Raw genomic sequence first — 18,490 nt, 5'->3', positions numbered from 1 at the left:
TGTATGTTAGTGTGCTATAGAAATCCAAACCGCTTGACCGATCTAGACAAAATTTGGCATGTGGCCGTCATTTCACCCAAGTTAAATAATAGGGTAGGTTTCAGACACAGATGTCTATCCCATTTATCCAGGCTACTGTCCCTTTTACCCACATATTAAGCCATTCAAGTAGCTGCCGGCTCAACAAGATGTGTGAGAATTATGATGACAGCATTTCCTTTTTTTTATTCGTTCAAATGTAATTTGTTCATTTCTTCTTCGTTTTTACCTTCGGAATTCGTTATAGCGACTGCTTCGTGACGTCACGATGACGTATTTCTTTATGAAATCGGTTTAAATGAGGTTTGGAATAATATTAGAAAGAGAGAAAAAGCTGCCATCGAAAATCATTTGTCTTCCTCATTCGCTCAAGCATAATAGCTGCTAGCTCAACCCAATGTGGAAAATGTATGGTGACAGTAATCCTATAAGAGGTGCAAAATAATGAACAGAGGAACGAGTACTGCTGGTTTATTCAGAACGTAGGCCGCTTATAAAGCAGCGTGCGAACATCACACAGAGGAATACAATAGAATTCAGGTGACCCGAGGTTAATTACTCTCGGTATTAATTATAATGGATAAATACAAGTAACATAAAAGGTAAGTTACCAAGAATTGACATAACAACATTCTAAAACAAGTGCAAAGAAAACAGATAAACTGAATTAGTAGTAGATATGTATTTACACAGGAAAAATATGGCTAATTTTGCTTGACCTAATCTCGTAGGAGCGTTATCATAGAAAACAGGCGGTTCACCATAGAAAGCCCACTTAGCAGGGGCTTTACAAATACTCCCCCCCCCCCCACAAGACATGGGTAACATCTGATTAAACTAGGTATCTGCTGAGCCGTTTGAGAGTGCCGCGGCTCTGCCGAAGTCAACGGGGGTGCAGTTTGAGCGGGAGCGGCTGGCTGTGGCCCTGGCTGGGTGCTTCCGGGGCGTGCCACGCGACTTTCTTTGGGGTGGCTTGGCTGCGGAGGCGACGTTTTTTGTGGAGGGCGCTGCGTGGCATCATCTGCGGCATCCTCCAACAGGGCGGGTTGAGACGGTTGACTGACACCCAGTCATCCTTCCCATGCAGGGTGAGGCAGAATGCTTTGGTGTTCCACTCGAGCACACGGAAGGGCCCCTGTAGGGCCTGGTTAGTGGAGGGCGGATGGCGTCGTTGGTGGCGATCTCAGGTTGTGACGAGTACATCCACTGGCAGGGGACAACACGTTGGGAGCCTCTGGAGACTTTCAAGTTCACCTGGATGGGTCGCCGCTGGCTCTGGGGCGGTCCTCAGTCCAAGGAGGACCCAAGGCAGCTGGTACTTCCAATCCTCGGCGGTGCAGCGGGCCATGAGGGATGCCTTCAGGGACCTGTGGAATCTCTCCATCAATCCGTTGGCTACAGGGTTGTAGGTGGTGGTGTTGTGGTGCAAGGTCCCCAGCAGGCATGCCAGGGCAAACCGCAGCTCAGACAGGAAGGCAGGGCCCCTGTCGGTGGTTATGTGATCCGGGACACCGAACCGGCTGATCCAGCTGGAGAGGAGGGCCTCGGCACATGCACTGGTGGTGGCTTCCTGCATGGGCGTCGCTTCAGGCCACCTGGTTGAATGGTCGACGATCATCAGGAGGTATCTGGACCCACCTGATGGGGAAGGGGCCTACCACGTCTACGTGGATGTATCCAAACCACCTCCCCGGCTGTGGAAACTCACCTACCCCTGTCTCGGTGTGATGCCCTATCTTGCTGGTTTGGCACCGGATGCACTGTCTTGCCCAGGCCGTTGCGTCCTTCCTCATACCGTGCCAGATGAACTTCTCTGCCAGCAGCTTGGCCGTTGTCCTGCCGGAGGGGTGGGACAGCCCGTGGATGACATCGAACACCAGATGGCAGCGGAGAGGGGGTACCAGAGGGCAAGGTTGGCCAGTGCTTACTGCGCACAGCAGTGTTGGTCCCCCGGGGGTGAGGGGCACGTCCTTCCACTTGAGGGACGTGATGGCGGTGCAGTAGGCTGGAGTCTCTGGGTCAATGGTCTGCTCCCCGGCGAGGTCCTCGTAGTCGATCCTGAGCTGCAAAGCATTGAGCTCGATCCTGAAGAGGGCGTCTGCTACAGGGTTCTTCCTGTCAGGGAAGTACTTGATTGTGCAGGTGAACTCCGCGATGGTCGCGAGATGCCGCTGCTGCCTGGAAGACCATGCATCCCCCTGCTTTGTGAAGGCATGGACCAGTGGCTGGTGGTCTGTCCAGATTGTGAAGGGCGTACCCTCCAGGAGGAACTTGAAGTGACGTACCGCCCGATACACTGCGCAGAGTTCCCTATCGAAGGTACTGTAGCAGGACTCTGCGGGGCTGAACTTTTTGCTGAAGAAGGCGATGGGCTGGGGGGCTCTGGCGACGATCTGCTCCAGGACGGCCCCACAGGCGACGTTGCTGGCATCCGTCGTCAGCTGAAAGGGGGTGTTGGGGTCCTGGTGGGCCAAGGCGGTTGCCTCAGTGAGGGCAGCCTTCGTCAGAGAGAAGGCTTGCTGCTGGTCGGGCCCCCAAACTAAGGACTTTGGGTTGCCCTTCAGGATCTCCATCAGGGGGGCCATGGTGTGTGCGACCCCAGGGATGAACCTTCTGTAGTAGTTGACCATCCCGAGGAATTCTTGTACGGCCTTGACGGAGGTAGGGGTGGGGAACCTGGTGACGGCTGCGACCTTTGATATCTCTTGGCCCAGAAAGTCAGCTTTTTCGATGCCGAAGGTGCATTTATTGAACCTGATGACGAGACCGTTCTCCTGCAGGTGCTGCAGGACCTTTCGGATGTGTCACAGGTGCTCTTTGGGTGATCTGGAAAAAATTAGAATGTTGTCTACATAACAGGTGCAGAAGTTCAGGTCCCCCAGGATGCTGTCCATCAGCCTCTGGAAGGTTGCCCCCACGTTCCTCAGGCCGAAGGTGGAGAAGGCAAAGACATAGGGCCCAAAGGGCGTGATGATGATGGTTTTGGGGATGTCCTCTGGAACAACTGGGACCTGGAAGTAGGATTTTAAAAGGTCTAGTTTAGAGCATATTTTGGCCCCGTGAAAGGAGGCTGTGAGATCTTGCATGTTTGGTAGGGAGTAGTGATCCAGTTCAGTTGCGAGGTTGAGCTGCCTGTAGTCACCGCAGGGTCTCCAGGAGCCGTCCGGTTTCTGCACCATGTGGAGGTGAGAGGCCCATTGGCTGGAAGCGTTCCTTCATATGCCCATTCGCTCCATCTCGGGAAAAGCATCCCTGGCCTCCTGAAGTCACCGAGGGGGAAGCCTCCGGAACTTTGCGTGCATTGGGGGCCCTTCATCTTAATGTGGTGATAGATTCTGTGCTTTACCAGGGCCCCGGGTACCTGGCACAGTTCGGGCTTGAAAATGTTGGGGAATTCCTTCAGCAGCTGGGTGTACTGGTGTGGGGCGACAGAGCAGATGGTAGGTGTGCTGGGGCCCGTCACCAGGGGGAGGGATTGGCAGGAGTTGTGTCCAATAGACACTTGCAACCAACGTCGACTTCCAGCCCAAAGTGGGCGAGGAAATCCGCACCCAGGAGTGGGGTCCTCACGTCCGCGACAACGAAGTTCCACATGTACCTCCGGCTGAGGATGGAGATCGACAGGAGCCTGGTGCCATAGGAGAGGATGAGGGACCTGTTGGCGGCCGTCAGGAAGGCAGCCAGGTCCGGCAGGAGCTTGCAGTCCTCTCTGGATGGCGGGAGCACTGACCGAACGGCCCCAGTGTCGACCAACATCATCCTGCCGGAGACGGTATTGTGGATGCAGAACCCTAATGCTTTTGGGCTCCTGGGTTCCTCTGCTGCCATGGCGGCTGTTCTGTTGGCCGCCGCCTCCTCCGTTTTTTGGATGGGCGAAAGAGCAGGGGGGTTGGCAGTTCTGGGCGTCCTTGCCATACTGCTGGTGGTAGTAGCAAGGCCCTGGTGAATGTTTCTTGTGGTGGTATGCTAGCTGCCTCCTGGTGACGGCGCTTATCTCCTCCTCTGCGTTATCCTCCGGCTGGAGGGAGCTGATGGGGTGTGCGGGCGTGGATGCCCGCTTCTCTGCCCTTGTGGAGTACATCAGCCACTGTGCTGTCCTGATCAGGTCCTCAAGCAGCATTGTGTAAGGCTCTTTGGACCTCCGGGAGGAGCTGACGGAGGAAGATCTCCCTTGATAGGCTAATCTCCGACTGCCTACTGCTGCTGTGCATCTCGGGAAGGTTGAGGAGGTCCTGGATCACACCCCAAGTTTCCAGGAGGTTCTGGTCATGCTGAGGGTTGTTGACGAGGTCAAGGGCGCGGGCGGCCCTCTCGGAGACTGGCAGGGAGCAGGTCTCGACAAGAGAGGTTTTCAGATGCTGGTAGGTGACGGGGGTGTGGCAGACACCCACGGGACGAGCTGCCTGTAGACCTTCTCCGGGAGGACGTTGATCATGGCGCCTGCTTGCAATACCCTTCGGTAAGTCCCACCAGCCTGAACTGCCCTCGACCCTGTAGAGCCATGATGGTTGGTTGCTGTGCGTGAAGGGCGGCAGCTTTATGGCAGCACGTGGGGAATGGGTAGCGGCATGGAGGAGTGCGTGATCCTTGGCGCGGGGGAGGGCGCGGGCGGGTCGTGCGTGAGGGAGATATCTGAGTCCACGAATGTCCTCATCCATACTCACTATTGCCCTCTTACTTGGAGTGGGTTACTCGCGTCAATATGTACTTGGGAGAGTGAGCCGTGTGGGTCTGCTAATGACGCTGGTGATCTGCTGATGAGAGTCAGCATGCCGGAACGCTTTGTTAAAGCCCCATTTTTAGGCTGTTAGGGGCGTGGGGTAGTTCATGGAGCCAAGACTAGGTCTCTGTATGAGTCTGCTAATAGCTCCGGGAACCACTCTGGGGTTACCACTATAAGAGGTGCAAAATAATGAGCAGGAGAACAAGTACTGCTGGTTTATTCAGAACGTAGGCCGCTTATAAAGTGGCGTGCGGACGTCACACAAAGGAATACAATAGAATTCAGGTGCCCCGAGGTCAATTATTCTTGGTATTAATTATAATGGATAAATACAAGTAACATAAAAGGTAAGTTAACAAGAATTGATATAACAACATTCTAACACATGTGCAAAGAAAACAGATACAAAAGAATTAGTAGTAGATACGTATTTACACAGGAAAAATAAGGCTAATTTTGCTTGACCCAATCTCGTAGGAGCATTATCGTAGAAAACGGGCGGTTCACCATAGAAAACCCGCTTAGCGGGGACTTTACAATCCAAACCCCCTTTTTTTTATTGGTTCAAATGCGACTTTCTTCATTAATTCGACCATTTCTTCTTTTTTTACCTTCGGAATTCGTTATATTTCAAATCTCGTTTATCTATGCAGGTTGATTCCTACCTCTTCTTTTGGACTCTGGATAAACTACCATCCTTTTAATCTAAACATTTTACATATTTTTTTCTGAAATAAATGGACTGAGTTTATACATGCCTTAACTCATATTTGTATTCTTAAAATTAACTTCCTTTTTTAAAACTGGATTCGATAAAGTTTAATTAAAAAATATTATTGACATTGTAAGGGACCGCATGGCATCCTATGGGCACATGTGCGTGTGAGTCACCCATCGGACAAAACAAGACAACGAAGCATCCTGCTCTCTTGCTCTCTTTCCCTCCCCTGCATCAGCAGCGATCGCTCAAAGGAGCGCAACTTCTACCATACAATATTCCTGTCTATTTCTCTCTGACCATTGCTGTCTCGATTCATGTACAATCACCACTACTTGCATTGCCATGCAAACCTTCCTATCATGTACTCATAATGTTCCACCGAATCTTCTGTATCAAACTGTATGTATGTTTCTGTTTGTGAAGGCGCCAAACGTCTCGCCATTTCACATATATCATGCTACTGCATTGTATTCATTAATCTGTCTTGAATCTCATGCAACTGTCCATATGTGGAATTTCCTGGCCTTTCCATTGATATATGTTTTATCATTGTACGTTTATTATGTCTCTCACAATCGCCATCTATTTGTCTGTTGACAAGCATAGATGTCCGAAATATAATCTCTGTTTTGCCTTGTCTGTGTGTAGAATATACACTGCAGCTCGCACCAGCCGATAACAACCATGAAGATTCTGTACATTCAATTCAGTAAGGAACCACCAATAAACTAGACAACACCCAGCCAGTATGTCACTCAGTACCTTCCTTACAGCATAATCTATCTACTTAGTCACTGGCCAACTAATACCCCAATTGTTTTCAATAACATGACTGAATACTGTACTGCACTGTTCTCCTGTATGCTGATCTTATACATTATTATGGTGATCTGCTCTGTTTTTCAGTGCTTTTCCAGTTTGACAAATATAAAGGTGCCACATGCCTTACATGGGATTTGACGTACATATCCTTTAGTATTGTTATAAGGGAAAGAGACACAGGAGTTTGAATAGAAATTGACTTTATTCTCAGAAACTGACCTACTTTGACCAAGCATGCAGGTAGAAAACTAGTGACAGGAGTTGACCAGGTGTGCTGATGGAAAACTAGTGACAGTTAAATGTATGATCACAAAGTGGCTTCATGGCTGACTGTCAAAGCTGGTAGCTGAACCAGATTTTGGCAGTTAGGTTTGCAAAGTTTTACAGGTTTAAATATAATTTTTTAAAATAACTTGCTGTGATGAGATATGCAACCATTCAGTGCCCTGACTCAGTAGAAGCCTTTCAGGGTATTGATGAGATATTGGGTTACTATAGATTAGCATTATGTAAATTATAACAGATTTTGCATTTGTATTTGCAAATACAAGACTTAGGATACGTAAATGTTCCACACCTCTACTAGGTGGATTAACCTATCAGGATGCTGATAAGACACTTGATTGCTGTTGTTACAGATTGAGTTTCTGTGGAGATCGGGCTTGGCATCCAGACTTGGATAGTGTGACGTTGGGTAGGGATGCCTTCATAATATTCCTGGTAAAAAGGTTGTAGCCTGTCAATGGACAACCCAGTGATCTTGCCTGTGGAGTTGGAGCTTGAATGCTAGTTTATCGCATTCAAGGACAAAGCACTGACCCCTTACTGACTTCACTAGGTAGAAAGACAAAACAGCGTGTGTGGAGGCTTCTCAGTGGGCACTACTTCTTTATGTCTTTAGATTTATATGCAAGGCTGGAACCCTTTGACAACCCTGCAAAGTCTTGAGAGTTCTTCCGTAGGTTGGACATTGCTTTTGTGGTGGCGTGAGAACTTGTAAAGTCACCACATCGGCGCCAGCGTAGTGTTTCGGCGGCGCCATTAATTAAGTCTCCGCTGAGCATGTCTTCTTTGGTGACTTCCCATTTTCTTCAAACTCAATTAGTCACGCCTAAAACGTGCCAGGTCACGCATTTTTAATCATTTTTACTTTATGCGTATTTATACAAATGTCACACATTGTGTATCACATGTTTCTTCATTCACAGGCATCAAGACTGTATCCATATTGTAGTTCTGTATGTTTTGTATTGTAATTTGTACTCGTTCACTGCATATTATTGTTTATTGTTTCGACCTCAGGTCACAGTCAATTCCATTGTCTCTCGCGGGCGGCGTCAGTCGGCCGCTATATAAACTGCCTGGATCTGTAATAAAGTAGCAGTAACTTTTACCTGCTCGTTTCTTTGACACCTTACAAACTCACTGGTAACATTAATTGAGGGGATGCAGAGGCTGATGTTCCAAATTAACTATAACCTCCAGTTCAGGCCACTACATCTGAAGATAAGGGGGCCCTTGAGGAAGTGGTGGGTTCTTTCTGCCATGCCATTGGCATTAGAGTTATAGGCGGTGGTGTGGTGAATTCTTGACTGTAATAATTCCACCAGGGCAGTCCATATCTCAAGGATGGAGGCTGGTCCTTGATCAGAGATTATATCATCAGGTATGCCAAAGTGACTGACCCAGCTGTTGAGGAGTGCCTCGTCTGTAAGGTTGCTTCTGGGCATGGTGTGGAATGTTCAAGAGCCATGGAGATGTAAATGGAGACGTTGGATGGGGGTTGGGGGTCCACTATGTCAACATGGAGATGGCCTAAATTCACTGATGCTGGATACCATGGGGTGGATTATGTTGTTTTTCTGGCACCTGAGACACTGTTTGACCTATGTTTTCATATCCCCTCTTGGCTCCATACCAAATGAATGTTTGTTAGGGGCAAGAAAGTCCATGGACGAGGTTGAATACCTTCCTCTGATGACAAGCTGGCACAAAAGGGTGAGGGTGGCCATGCTAAAGTCACAAAGGATGGTACATCCTATCTTACAGAGCAAAACATCTTCCCACCATAGATTAGTTATAGAGATGCAATAAGCTATGGTTCTGGGGGTCTATGAGTTGGGCATCGATAGGCTTGCCATATTTTATCACCTACTGGATTCCACTGATTCTATTCTTGATAGTTCACCTGCCACTGGGGTTTTCCTGACAGATGTATGCTGTATGGTGCGTCTAAATCAGTGGTGGGTGAGAGATGGCATTGTGATAGATGGAATATGTACATTTCTCCTTCTTTGCTCTTTAAGGGTGAATGGCACAGAACCATCAGCACCAATAGTTATAACTGACCAAACAGGAACATTTGTTTTGTGCATTTGTAATGCCCCATACACATACAATAACCATGCTGAGGTCATACAACACCTTTTATTAGGTTTTAATTTCCTTTTAATAGTTCAACTACTTGATTGGAGTGACCGTTCACTCTGTTTATGGGGTTTTTATTTACTCCTTTGTGTGTGTCTAACCACTCAAAAGATTGTTCATTTTTTCTATATGATCACTTTTATTTAAACTTACTTGTGAGCCAGATTTGTCAGCTTTAATTGTGTATATTTTTTTTATTCTTTTCAGTTCATTGTTGGTTACCACGAATCTTTTTGGGAATTTTTTAAGGTTTGGTTTTTTCATATTTACATACACATATCCACGAAAAATCAGATGAAGATTCAGATTTTATCTCTAAAACATATGACCCTGTAAAGTCCCCGCTCAACGGGTTCTCTATGTTGAACCTCCCGTTTTCTACGGTGCCTTCACAGCTGACCCGAGGTTGCGGTGCTCAGCCTTATTATCATTATGTAATTGTACATTTATTACCTGTTCATTTGCCCTTATACATAGTATATGTGTCAGAGTACTGTTTGTGTCTAATCAACTATTGTTAATCATCCTGTTATCTAATGTACCTGTCCTGTTTTGTGTAGAGAAATAGTTTTGACCTTGGGTCACTTGTAAATTTTGTACTGACGTCAGCATATATGCCGACGTCCACACGCCGCTTTATAAGCAGGTCACTTCCTCAATAAACTAGCAGTACTTGTCTACCTGCTCTTTCTTTTGCACCATCTCACAGTGGTGACCCCGGAGTGGTTCCCAGAGCCATCAACGGACCCAAACAGCGACTTAGTCTTGGCCCGATGAACCACCCCATGCCCCTAATGGACTAACTACGGTGCTCTAACAAAGCGTTTGGGCATTACCGACCCTCGTCAGCAAATCACCGGCGTCATTAGCAGACCAACATGGCTGGTACCCGCTCCCCGCATGATGCCCCTCCTAACAGACCAACCGAGGACTGCCCTCAGCATAAAGCTGCTGCCGTTCACCCATCAGAACCCAGCGTCTCCTCTACAGGGTTGAGGGGCAATTCAGGGTAGCAGACCTGACCGATGAGGTGTTGAAGGCGGACATCGCTATCAACGCCATACCAGAGGAGATATACAGAAAGGTCACCCCGTGGGTGATGTCCACCACTTGCCCTGCCACCTTCCAAGAATTAAAGGCCTCTCTCATTGAGACCTGCTCCCTGCCGGTCTCCGAGAGGGCTGCCCGCGCCCTCAACCTTGCCATCAACCCCCGGTAGGACACGAACCTCCTGGAGACATGGCATGCCCTCCAAGACCTCCTCCTCCTTCCCGAGACAGACAGCAGCGGCAGGCACAAGGCGATTAGTCTGTCGAGGGAGGTCCTCCTGCAGCAGCTACTCCTGGAGGTTCGTGGACAGATTACGGAGCCCTACACCCTGCTGGTCGAGGACCTAATAAGGACAGCACAGCAGGTGACTGACTCCATGAGGGAAGGGAAGCGGGCATCCATGCCCGCACACCCCATCAAATGCCTCCAGCTGGCGGACCCCGCCACAGAGGGCATCAACGTCATCGACAGGAGGCGGCCACCCCACCACCAGAAGAAGGAAAGGCTGGGGCTTTGCTACTACCACCAGAGGTTCAGCAAAGAGGCCCGGAATTGGGAAGCCCCCTGCCTTTTCACTCATCCTAAAAACGGGGGAGACGGCGGCCACCCTCACAGGTCGCCATGGCAGCAGCACCCAAAACACACAGGGGGCCCACACCAGTAGGCTTCTATGTCTGCGACACTGTCTCCAGCAGGATGATGCTGATTGACACTGGGGCAATGCGGTCAGTGGGTCCTCTTCCCCATCAGGAGGAGCCAGATACCTTCTGACAGTCGTCGACTGCTCCACCAGGTGGCCCGAAGCGACGCCCATGGAAGAAGCCACCTCCAGTGCGTGCGCTGAGGCCCTCCTCTCCAGCTGAATCAGCCGGTTCGGTGTCCCAGACCATATAACCACAGACAGGGGCCCAGCCTTCCTGTCCAAGCTGTGGACTGCCCTGGCACGCCTGCTGGGGACCACTCACCAAAGCACCACTGTAAAGTCACCACATCGGCGCCATTAATTAAGTCTCCGCTGAGCTTGTTTTCTTTGGTGACTTTCCGTTTTCTTCAAGCTCAATTAGTCACTCACCACATCGGCGCCATTAATTAAGTCTCCGCTGAGCTTGTTTTCTTTGGTGACTTTCCGTTTTCTTCAAGCTCAATTAGTCACGCCTAAAACGTGCCAGGTCACTCCGGGGTCACCACTGTAAGGTGTCAAAGAAACGAGCAGTAACTTTTACCTGCTCGTTTCTTTGACACCTTACACCACCACCTACAACCCCGCAGCCAATGGATTGGTGGAGAGGTTCCATAATTCCCTGAAGGCGTCCTCATGGCTCGTTGCACAACCGACAACTGGAAGTACCAGCTGCCCTGGGTCCTCCTTGGGCTGAGGACCGCCCCCAGAGCCAACAGCGACCCGTCCGCAGCAGAAAAGGTTTACGGGGAGTCCCTCGTAGGCCCAGGCGGACTCATCACGGAGGACCGGGACAACCTAACAACACAGAGGCTCTGTGACAGGGTTGGGAAGTTCGCCCCCTGCTGGTGGACATATACCGACAGGACGTCCCCCTTCATGCCTCCCAGTCTATCCTCCACCACCCACGTCTTCATCAGGAACGATGCCATACACCCACCCTTAACCAGGCCCTACAAGGGGCCTTTCCTTGTACTGGAGAGAAACAAAAAGGCATTCCGGATGGCCGTCCATGGGAAGGATGACTGGATGTCGGTAGACCGCCTCAAGCCCGCATTCCTGGAGGAAGAAGTCAGAGGCACTTCCCAAAGCCCCCGCAGGAAGTGGCGCCCCCTCAGCCCACTCCACCTGCAAGAAAACCTCATGGGCGCCCCCGGAAGGCCCCAGCTCCGGGCAGGAGAGCAACCCATCACTCCCATCTGCAGGGCACCGGAGAAGTTGAACGCACCCCCCAGCTGACATCGCGAAGGCACGGCCCTCTCCACCGCCCTAGCAGATACCTGCTTTGATCAGATGTTACCTACGTCTTGGGGGGAAGGGGAGAATTGTAAAGTCCCTGTTCAACGGGTTCTGTATGATGAACCTCCCGTTTTCTATGGTGCCTTCACAGCTGACCCGAGGTCGCAGTGCTCAGCCTTATTATCATTATGTAATTGTACATTTATTACCTGTTCATTTGCCCTTATACATAGTATATGTGTCAGAGTATTTTTTGTGTCTAATCAACTATTGTTAATCATCCTGTTATCTATATGTACCTGTCCTGTTTTGTGCAGAGAAATAGTTTTGACCTCGGGTCACTTGTAAATTTTGTAGAGTTACGGGCTGCTCTAGGAGCAAGAGCCCGTGCTGGCACAGGGCCAGCTAAATCTGAAACAACAACAACATCAATAAACTAGCAGTACTTGTCTACCTGCGCTTCCTTTCGCACCCTGTGCCTCCTGGATAATAATGACCGACTTTCCTTATACTTCTTCTACAATATCTATGCAATGCTTGCTATGTCTTCCTCTTTTCCTTCCTCCTGACATTTCTGATTTTATACTCTTTTCACCAGCAATACCATCTTCCAGGGTTTTTCTGTGTGAGTAGAACTTCTCTAGACTTTCTGTTCTATCCTTAATTTCTTTTACGGAACTACCCTTTTTACCACCTCGACAATTCTCCATAGTTCTCTCCCTTTCAGTTCTTCTTGTCACATATACTACATCAATAATCCACCTCAAGAACCTCAATTGCTTTTGTTTTATTTGCATGCAGCTTGCAGACTTCATATCTTTAGAGGACAATTGGTTCAACAAACATTCCTCTCTTGGCTTCATTAGACACCTTTGGTCTTTCCTAAATCTTTTGCCCACACCCTGCAGCCCTCTATCATCCATTACAATTTCTTCAAGGTACCTACGCGAATCAGCCACTTACAGTCTCCAGCTATTCTTGTTATTATTTATTGCTCCATCATCCTGGTTTCCGTGTACCACCATATCTCTACTGTTACTCACAAGTAATTACAACTTTCCCCTCCTACAAATACTTCCAGACTTTTTAATAATTTTCGAAATATCCTCTCCAATTAGTATTGCATCATCTGGAAACATAAACCGTTCTACACTCGATTTACGACCTGATTTTTACAACTTTACGATTATCTGTCTACACATTCTAAGAAATGCTTTGCTTTCATTATAAAAACTATCATTTTCACTCGATAGCTTCTCCTCTTTATCATATCTCAACATCCTCCACATTGCTTCTCCTTCAATTCTATAAGGCCTTTCCTAGGCTCACGTATGTCACATACAACTTTTTTCCCGTTACTCCTTTATTAATCCTTCTGTCAAACAATTCTACCATACACATTTTCTGATACATAAAGTATTATTAGATCTCTAGAATTCTTTCAGAACCCTCTTTCATCTCTACCCTTAAAAAAAGGAACAATTATTCCCGTCAACCAATACCCTGGAATGTCCTTCTATCCATGCATAACTTACACATCCTGATCAGTTGTTCAGTCACATTTTCACCAATGGACCTCAGCATCTCACTTGTAATTCTACCAGCTCCTGTTTTTTTTTTTTTATATTCTTCGTCCTCTTAATTGCCCTCTACATCTTCAACGGCTTCTTCCACAAGCATTCTCAAAATATCACTAACCCCCTTCCATTTTCGTGGCACTCAGCTTTACTGCTCTGCCATATACCATATTCAACAAACATTAAAAATACTAACTCCACCAACACAGGTCTATAGTCTCTTCAGACAGCATCTCTCCATTTGTATCTTTTATTCTGAGATCCATTGCCCATAAACCTCTCTCTCTCTCTCTCTCTCTCTCTCTCTCTCTCTCTCTCTCTCTCTCTCTCTCTCTCTCTCTCTGTTTACTTCCCTGGAGAATAACTTTAACTTCCTACAAAAGTTTTAGCTCATATCAGCCCTTATATCTCATTACTGGCCTTCTTTTCCCTTTCACTTTCCTTTTACAACCTCATCTGTTCTTACATCACGCAATAGTAGCCCACCTTTGAAAGAGATCCACGTCTTTGTGTAATCTATTTTCACCTACTTTTTCTTTATAAGCTAGTTTCACTTCCATCTTATGAAACCCACTTGTTTTAATTATGTTTGCATCTGCATTTTCCATTTGTCTCCCCATCTTAAACTTCTGTCACTTTTAATATGCATTTCCTCTAAATAATAATAATAATCTATACTTCTGAGTATTGTTCTTTGGAATCCATACAGTTCTAATAATCAAATTCAATTCACACCCATAACCACAAGGCTGACTCTATCCTCACTTACTCCAAGACAATATAATCTCTCTGAGCCAACAACTCTGGCATCCAATTCAAAACAAATGGCCCTTTCATATTCTCCTAACTCAGCATGGTACAGAGGTTCAGACTCTTCCAGAAATTGCTGTCTTTCACTGTCATTCTACTTTATTTCTGAGCCCAGAGCCTTTATTACACTACAAAAGCTACACCTTTCCTAGCTTTACATCTACAATTCCAGACTCAATCACTTTTTGCTCTGCCCATTCCTGAATACCCTGCACGTTCACCTAGATCTCATTAAGTATTGTATCATCCAGCTTTTTCTTCTTCAGCAACTCCAGTTCTCACCATCACATTAATCAACTTGCACTTTAGCTTTTCAGCACTAACACACAGATGAAAACTCATTTCCTCAGCATTATTCACTTTTCCTGTTGTATACATATGAATATTGTTCTTTGGAAACCTCGTAGTTCCAATAATCAAACCCATTTCCACATGTATGCTTGCTCTGCTGAAGCACACTATATAAGTGCGGTACCCCCAAAAGCCTTCATATTCGACGTTTGGTGATTTTCATCTTCAATTAAAATTGTATGTATGTATCTTGGGACCACACCAGATTAAAACGTAAGATAATTTCAGATTACTTGGTAATTAAATGGACTCTGGGACGGTATTTATCGTAGGACACCGCTCATTGAGAAAAAAAGGTCGCTCCAGCAATGAAAAAGGTTTCGAACACTCTGCAATAATCAAATAAAAATTTAAAAAATTAATGATATATTTATAGAAAAAAGTTATGGCGTCGAAGACAAGAAAGTAGTACGCACTAATTGCCTAGAAAAAGGGATCCGCATAAAGGACCAAATCATTGCCTTTAGTAGGGTCTGCTAATAAAGAAAAGATGATGTATATCTACTACATGTCACAGTTGAAAATGGTAACATGTCAGGGCTAACCAGTCACTCATTTAGATAAATAATCCAACAGATTTACTGTTGTGGTATTTCAAAACTATGTTCTTAATGTATATTAAAATTTATATTTGATATCAAGATGTTCAAGTGGCATTTAGTTAATTTCCATTATTCCCTTGCGTGTTTTTTTACCTACTGAAACTGAGGAAAAGCAGGAAAAATGAAAGTGGACGGTCTTCTATTTCGATACACAGGTAGCCCATTCATATTTCAGATATATAATGTTACCCAAGCGTACATGTCGTATTGGTCTGGAACACTTGAAAATTAGAAAGTGATAACGCCTAATAAACTTCGTTTCTGCAAATGCTTGTTTATTATAAACCGGACATTCTTCTGGTTGAACATTTTTAGTAATAAATGACTGTTTGAACAGAAAATCTAAGAGTGACCTGGAGCAACTAGTCCTGTTTAACCTGATTTTCAGCATATTGACCTCATTTTCATCGTCGATCGTGCCTCTTGTATAATTCTTCAATTTTTTAGCATCTCCGTTGTCAAGGTAATTACAAGATAGTTATATTTTTCTGCGTATGGTGATATTTCTCAAATATGAAAAATTATCTTGAAAACGAAGGCCAACTAGAGAGACTTAAATAACCCCCTACAGGTTCACGTGGAAATAACGTAAGCATAAGCTCTTCAAACGGTATTATTCCTCATCACTTATAATTTGCAAAATTTTTTAGATTGGTCTTGTTTTATCTACATAAGAAAATGCATTTTAACGAAAGCAAGTACTGAAAACACCGTCATGCAAAATGCAACGATGCAACTTGCACAATTGCTGACGAAAAACAAAATCATAAGGAATTAATTTCACAAATGACGATGCTCTTTTGTCTTAGCAAGTGTTTGTTTATTTCATTGCTTTGTTAGATTCACGCGCTTATCGTACGTCAAAAACAGTGAATCGTGTGACCTTTCGGTACTCGGGTAATTAGCAAAGAGGCGAAAATTGGAGTGCCTGTCCACGGCAATGGTCAAGAGAGAATCTGGCCCCGAACGATGAAGGAAAAGGGTGGCGGGGCGAAAGTGTGCTTCTGAAATAGGTGGGGGCGGCGTTGGAATGATGGAAGTGGTGGCAGAACAGCAACAATGAGACCCCCAGTGAAAGCTGTTAGTATTAGGTTAATGGTAAACTGAAATGGGGAAACATGTGAAAGAGTAGACGTGGAATGAGGAAGTTGAGAACTTTGGAACAATGTATTATCCAGTGGGGCTTCCGAAACGGCTTAGGATCCCAGAGGTCGAAGATGGGGCCATTAAGTCGGTCGTTTGCAACAGAGATAGGATTCTCTTTGCCATTCTCACTGAAAAGGCGATATGGATTTGGTTTAGCAGGGTAGGTCTCCCTTTTACTACATCTTTATTGTTATTTAACCTTTTCAGCCTAATGGTAAATGTACCTTGATATGTTAGAGTAATTTCTCACCAAAAACATGAAGTTGCCTTGGTCTGTGGCCTAAATTTGTCAGATTGCTTAGGCAATCTTGTGCCTAAACTTGTTCAGTGTTGATTGCTGTTGGTGTTAATTTTTCCAGTTTAGATTGCTTTCTGTCAGGTCCTGTCTCTGCCATAGGCCTAGGTGCTTAGCTGAAAGCCACTTAGTTTTGCACATACGCAATTTGTAGCCTAACAATTCTCACTGAATCACTGCATCTTCTCTCTCTTGTAGCCTACCCCTAGGGTAGGGTATGTGGGGTTGGTGTTTCTGACAGCTTTCAGATTCTGACAGCTTTCCTCCTCCATCTGGCTTGATCACACATGTCTTCCTCCAACAGTTGTTTGTCTCTCAGATCATCTATAATAACGTCCTCCCACCCTTTCACTTTCACTTTCACTTTCACTTTGTTTGGTTTTATGTACAGTCCTCCACAGGGATAATACCCTCTCTGGCGGGCCCTCATACATTTTCAATATAAGGTGCTTCTGATATTTTATAAATGTCTTTCAGTGTTTTCTCGTCAGTATCGTACCTCCTGCAGGATAGGAGAGTCTTTAGCTCTTTTTTAAATTTGCTTTCTTCTCCTATTAAATTGCATATAAAATTATTAGTCCAAGCCATGATCTGTATTATTTTTCACCTTTGACACATATTCTTTATATACTTTGCACTTGTTGCCATCATATGTTTTATGTATAGTATCACTATGACCTTTCTTTACACAATTTTTACACTTGAAGATGTTGCTAGCACATTCATTTGATTTGTGATTTTCACCACAGCTGGGGAAGCTTGGTCATTTCTACAATTTGTTGCGCTGTGACCAAATTCCTGACATTTATAGCATTGATAGGGCATGTAACAGTCATATACTTTGCGATGGCTATGCAATGTACACAATTTGCCACCTCTATCATAGATGGCCTTTCGTATTTGTGGTGTGCATTTGATGATATAGTGCAATGGTGCACAACCGGCCAGCTGGAATCACATGCCCCCAGTGAAGCACATGGCAATGCCCTCGAAGTTATCATAGAAAACACAATATATCACTCTCTGTACATTAAAAGAAAATAATAAATATAAACATATTACTCCGTCTTATGATATAATTACAAATAGTAAAAATGTACTATATAACACACACACACACACATACATATGTATGTATGTATGTATGTATATGTGTCTGTGCATATATAAATATATACATATATATATATATATATATATATATATATATATGTATATATATATATATATATATATATATATATATATATATATATATATATATATATATATATATATATAATATATATATATATATATATATATATATATATATATATATATATATATATATTTATATATATATGTACATACATAGACATACATACATATAAATATATATATATATATATATATATATATATATATATATATATATATATATATATATATATATATATATATATATATATATATATATATATATATGTATTATTCTTTGTGTTTTCTTGTTATTGTTGAATTATCTCGTTATCTATAATCAGTTCATTCACTAAATTCATAATTTCATCACCATCCTCGAACACTAAAGCAGTCGAGACAAGAGGTGAATTTATAGCATGGCTTGTAGACAGCCATACGTATTATTCTTTATGTTTTCGCGTTCAATATAGAGACCGTTGTCTAGACGGAGTAACCTCGTTGTTGTGAAGGGAAGGTAACCACCTGAAGTTATATCTAAATTAATATTTATCATAATTTTGAATACTATTCTCTTTTTAAACAGATGCGAAACCTGTTTTTGTTTTTCTTGTTTTTTTTTTTTATTGTATGTTACATTCATAATTATGGTTTCCTAATACATCTAAATTCCAGTTTAAAAAGTTTGTAAAATGATTATTTGGCAACCTTCCAAGTTAGCCAATTTGTCTGAGCTCCGATAGTTTCTTTGCAGTCTAAAATAGGAGATATTGCTACAGGCCAGGCCAGGCATTTATCATTGTAGTGTTTTTCAGATTAATTTTGCTTAG

General features: G+C 44.8%; 1 protein-coding gene across 8 annotated transcripts in view; it reads left to right on the top strand.

The window, feature by feature from the left end:
• Positions 1-15,870: 15,870 nt before the first annotated feature.
• Positions 15,871-18,490, top strand: part of Rich (Guanine nucleotide exchange factor subunit Rich) — a 256,565-nt gene continuing 253,945 nt past the window's right edge. For 4 of the 8 annotated variants that reach the window (XM_067108969.1, XM_067108967.1, XM_067108965.1 and 1 more), the window contains exon 1: positions 15,885-16,346. In XM_067108969.1, coding sequence (XP_066965070.1) covers positions 16,206-16,346 — 141 coding nt within the window. In that variant the 5' untranslated portion in view covers positions 15,885-16,205. Of the gene's footprint in view, positions 16,347-18,490 lie in introns of all 8 variants that reach the window. The other 4 variants (XM_067108970.1, XM_067108966.1, XM_067108968.1 and 1 more) reach the window with 3 other exon arrangements.

This window comes from Macrobrachium rosenbergii, chromosome 9 (genome assembly GCF_040412425.1).
Source record: "Macrobrachium rosenbergii isolate ZJJX-2024 chromosome 9, ASM4041242v1, whole genome shotgun sequence".
Lineage (NCBI taxonomy): Eukaryota > Metazoa > Arthropoda > Malacostraca > Decapoda > Palaemonidae > Macrobrachium > Macrobrachium rosenbergii.
Note: the sequence above shows the minus strand (reverse complement) of the source record. Positions and strands in the feature narration are given on the sequence as shown.